This window comes from Condylura cristata, unplaced genomic scaffold, assembly GCF_000260355.1.
Source record: "Condylura cristata isolate star-nosed mole 26May11 unplaced genomic scaffold, ConCri1.0 scaffold00033, whole genome shotgun sequence".
Classification (NCBI taxonomy): domain Eukaryota; kingdom Metazoa; phylum Chordata; class Mammalia; order Eulipotyphla; family Talpidae; genus Condylura; species Condylura cristata.
Genome location: NW_004567134.1, coordinates 16,412,701 through 16,416,811, shown reverse-complemented (window position 1 = coordinate 16,416,811; position 4,111 = coordinate 16,412,701). Strand labels below are relative to the sequence as shown.

Here is a 4,111-nt window from a genome sequence, read left to right as displayed (position 1 = left end):
GGGCTCCGGCGGGGGCGGCTGGCCCAGGGCGCGCTGCGTGGTGACCCGGATGAGGCCGCGGCGAGAGGTTGAGGGAGCCTGGACTGGCGGTGCCGGGGGATGGCTCTGGGGGCGGCCAGGCCACTCCTCGGTTTCATCTGCAACGACAACAGTGTCAGGCAGCCTGGCGAGTGCCTCCCACCGGCTGTTCCTGAGGCCTCCCAGCACATCTGGAAAGTGGGGCGGCAACAGCAGGCAGCTCCTCGGCTTGTGAGGATGGAAAGTGCACAAGTGAGTGCTGAAAGAGGCGCGGGCCCCCTTCCTGAGGAAGCGGCAGCCCTCCGGGCAGCCCACCCCAGGACCAGGGGAAACTACTTCTTGGGGTGGGCGTGGCGCTGGAGGCACGGGCTGGGTTCCTGCCCTGTGCCAGAACATTCCAGCCCCAGAGGGCAAATGGTTCTCCCAGTGTAACCTGCGAGTGCGGCTTTCAGCCTGTTTGTGTAAAGGAGGTCCTGGCCAGCTACCCTGGGGTGCGGGGCTATCTGTCCCCTCTCCCCACAGGCGCCTGGCACAGGCTCTTGCCGCACCCCCTCCCCAAGCCCTGGCTCACCTGGCTGCAGGGCCCCCGCGGGGCTCTCTGTTTGGTTGGTCACTGGGCGAAAGTCCAGCAGGTCAGGGATGAGAGACTTGGGGGTCCCGGGGTTCTCCACCGCCCCTCGCACCCGCTGCGGGGAGACGGGGTCCACTCCATTAATGGCCGCGATCTCTGAAATGACGAGCGTCGTCCTTGCCTCGCCTGACCCTCCGGCGTCTCCACAGCCCAATCCCCAGGAGGGCGGCACCGTCACCCTCGCCCATGGGAATGTGGCAAGGGGGGCCCAGCGGGAGCCCTGATACTGGGGCATCGGGCTGTCACCCTGGAGCCAGCCTGGAGCAGCCCGCTCACACCTCCCCGGGGTACCTACCAGGAGCCTCTGAGGCTGGCGGGGTGGTGGGCTGGGGTCCCGGCGAGCCCTCGACATCAGGGAGGTCAGCCTGCGGGGGCGAGGGGCGTGGAGAACTGTCTCCCCAGGTCTCCCCAGCTCCAGCCTTCGTGGGGGATTCGACGGGCAGCTCGTCAGCAGGGGGAAGGCTTCTGGTCAGAGTCATGTCTGGTTGGGCCTCAGACTCCCCAGAGGGCACCACCTCAGCTGGGGATGCCGAGTGGACACCGGGGGCTGCTGGGTCCTGCCGGGTGAGGACAGGGCCTCGGGCCGCCTCCTGGAAGTCCTCCCCTCCGGCACCCCCAGCGTCCAGCGCAGGTCTCTGCGTGGCGCCTGGGGGGAGCATGCCAGTGCGGGCGGGGCCCTGGGGTGCCGAGGGCGCTGCCTCTGGGAGCCCGGCCTCCTCTCCAGATGGCCGCTGTCCCGCTCGGCCTGCAGACCCCTGCGGGGAGGGAGGAGCCGTGGCTCCCTCCAGCTGGAGTTTGGGAGTTGGAATGAAGGTGAGGTGGGGGGTCCCCACTGGGGGAGGGCCTGGTGCTTCTTGTCCCAGAGGCTCCTGTGCATCAGGAGGTCCAGTCCACCCCTGAGAACCGGGCCCGCGAGCCATCTGGAGGTCGTCGGTCCCTGGGAGTGCTTCTCTCGGAGCCCCGTGCGCCGCTTTAGGGCCATGCAGGGCTGGGCCAGGGGGAGCGTGTGCGGCCCGCTCAGGCACCCCTTCCCCAGACACCCGGGGGTCGTCTGAGCTCCAGGGGCTCCCAGCCCTGGGCTTCTCCCAGACGAAGTCGAAGCCTTGGGCTTCAGCGCCAGCAGCACCCTGGGGATGGACTCCTGGGGTCAGGTGTGGCTCTGAGTCCTCAAGGGGCCTGGGCAGCCTGCCCAGGGCAGGGCTGGTGCCCAGCGCCAGCGGCAGCAGCAGCAGCAGCAGCGGCAGGCCACGTGTGCGTGCCCGTGGGCTGGGGGCCATGGTCCTCTCTGATGCCCGGGCCCAGGGCCCGCAACTGCCAGTCCTCACCGGATGACTCTGAAAAAGAAGGGAGATGGCATGTGAGAGTTGGGGTCTCCTGGGGCTGCCCACAGGGGCTAGAGGGATAGAAGAGAATGCCAGGCTGCGCTCCTCCCACTCCCACACCCCCATCCCTTCAGGCTGCCCAGAGCGGCCTCTGCGAACTGTCCCCGGGCTCGCTGCCTGCCCTGCACGCTGCCCGGCTGCTCCCACACCGGGCTGGCCCCGGGCGCAGGAGAGACCGCACTCCTGACCTGGCCGTGCGAGGCCACGCGGGCCTGCTGCACTACCTGTCACTCTGGACTGTCCGATGCAGGTATTTCGGCTCCTGCGGCTGCTCAGCCTGCCTGGGCCCCTCAGCCTGACTGCCCTCTCCCCTTCTCCTCCACTGGCCTGGCGCAGCAAGCCCATTCTTGAAGGCACAGATCAAATATCAGAGAGGGGGAGGGGAGCAGGCGACTGCCCTTGGGGAGGGTCTGGGGCTTGCGTGGGGCCACCCTTTCCTGGGACAGCCTTCCTAAAGCTGCCCCATGGTTATCTGGTCAGTAACCGGTCAGTAAGGTGGGGACAGAGTGCTCCTGACTCGCGGGGCCAGGGAAACTTACGTGGAGTGCATTCCAGGCCAGCTAGAACAGCAGCTTCGGGGGCATCCGCGCCCCTCGGGCCTCCCCGTGCCCGAGGCCAGGAAGGCTTGCTTTCCCGCCAGCCCCTAACGGTGCCAGCGAGCGCTTTGAGCACATGCTATGCACAGACCCTGAAGACAAGGCGGCGAGCGAGACAAGATGGACGAGGCTCCTTCCGGCCTGGAGCTGACCTTCCAGGTAAGAGTGGACAGTGATGACTTTTCAATAAGCTGAGTTCTGGACAAAGTAAAGCAGGGGTGTGAGATAGAGGAATGGGGACCGCTTTACACAGATGCTAGAGAAGCCTCACGTTTCAGCTCGGCGCCGAAGTACAAAGCCCCTGAAGCAGGAAGTGGCTAGCAGAGTTCGCGCTGCTGGCCACAAGGATGAAGACCAGCGGGGCCAGGCCCCGGGGGCTGACGACTGGAGGCCAGTGCGGGAATCCAGGGGAGATGAGACCTTGAAGGTTTCAGCTTAGGCGTGCCTCCTCCAGGAAGTCTTCCTTCCCTGACTCGCAGGTCACCTTATCTGTCACATCACACAGCCTAGGCCTCTCCCCCGGTGGCCTGGGCGCCTCGAGGGCTGTGCACCGTGCATTCACAGCATCGCCTTAGGTGGACAGTCCTGAAGTGTTCCTGTTCTTGGGGGTCCCACCTGAGCCAGGAGGCAGGAAGGGATACCTTGGCCTGGTGATGGGACAGGGGTGGGCTTAGGGCAGGGCCTGCCCCTTTCACGAAGCTCCTGGGGCAGCCAACCCCTGCTGAAAACTCCAGGCGCTCTCCCCAGGAAATGTTCCTGCCCACCGGAGGTGATGGGCAATGTCAGGGGGTTCCTCAAGCCTCCCCCCCAAGGCTGTGTTTACAGCCTGCCGGGAGGCCCTGTTTGGGCCTATTACTCAAGGGTCCCGGGCTATGCCCCTGACCCAGGCTAGGCGCTGGGTCTGCAAAGAAAGGACCGAGTCCCGGAGCTGGCAGTGGGTGAGCCGGGGGAGGGCGGCTGGAGCCCCAACGCAGGTCCTGTGATTCAGGGTGCTCCTGTGTTCAGCTTGTGCCAGCCCACGCCGTGCTAAGCCGGGCTGCAGCCCAGATCCCACCCACCCTGCCAGGACAGGCAGGCTGGGGCCACTCATTTCCCCGGGCCAGGCAGCCTGTGTTCAGAGAGGTTGATCAACGCGCCCAAGGTCACACAGCCAGGCAATGGCCACCCTTGGGGTATGTGACCTGGAGTAGCTGTCTCCAGAGGGGTCCGCGGGGCTCTGCAGAGGCCGCTGAGCAGGCGGCGGGTGATAAGCCTGCCATCCGCTCACCGCCCCCGCGCAGGGGTGTCGGCATCCGCGGCAGGGAGGGGGGTGCCAGCCCTGGGCTCCGGAGGGTGTGGGGGGCCGCCCGCCCGTGCCGCAGGAGCTCGGCAGAGGCCGGCCTGGGGGCAGGGCCGCCTGCACAGCCCCATCTCGTGTTACCGCTCCCTGCGTCTCCGGCTCTGCTGCCCGCAGCGTCCCGCGGGGGTGGGCGCAGGTGCAGGCC

At 67.1% G+C, this 4,111-nt stretch overlaps 1 protein-coding gene across 1 annotated transcript in view; it reads right to left on the bottom strand.

Annotated features, from left to right (window-relative positions):
• PRRT3 (proline-rich transmembrane protein 3) overlaps positions 1–4,047 on the bottom strand; it is a 6,473-nt gene extending 2,426 nt beyond the window's left edge. The window contains exons 1-5 of the mRNA XM_012732087.1: positions 3,809–4,047; positions 2,571–2,825; positions 945–1,983; positions 590–745; positions 5–137 (exon numbers count right to left, since the gene is read on the bottom strand). Of these exons, the coding sequence (XP_012587541.1) occupies positions 5–137; positions 590–745; positions 945–1,926 (1,271 nt within the window). The 5' untranslated portion in view covers positions 1,927–1,983; positions 2,571–2,825; positions 3,809–4,047. The remainder of the gene's footprint in view (positions 1–4; positions 138–589; positions 746–944; positions 1,984–2,570; positions 2,826–3,808) is intronic.
• Between the last annotated feature and the right edge of the window lie 64 nt (positions 4,048–4,111).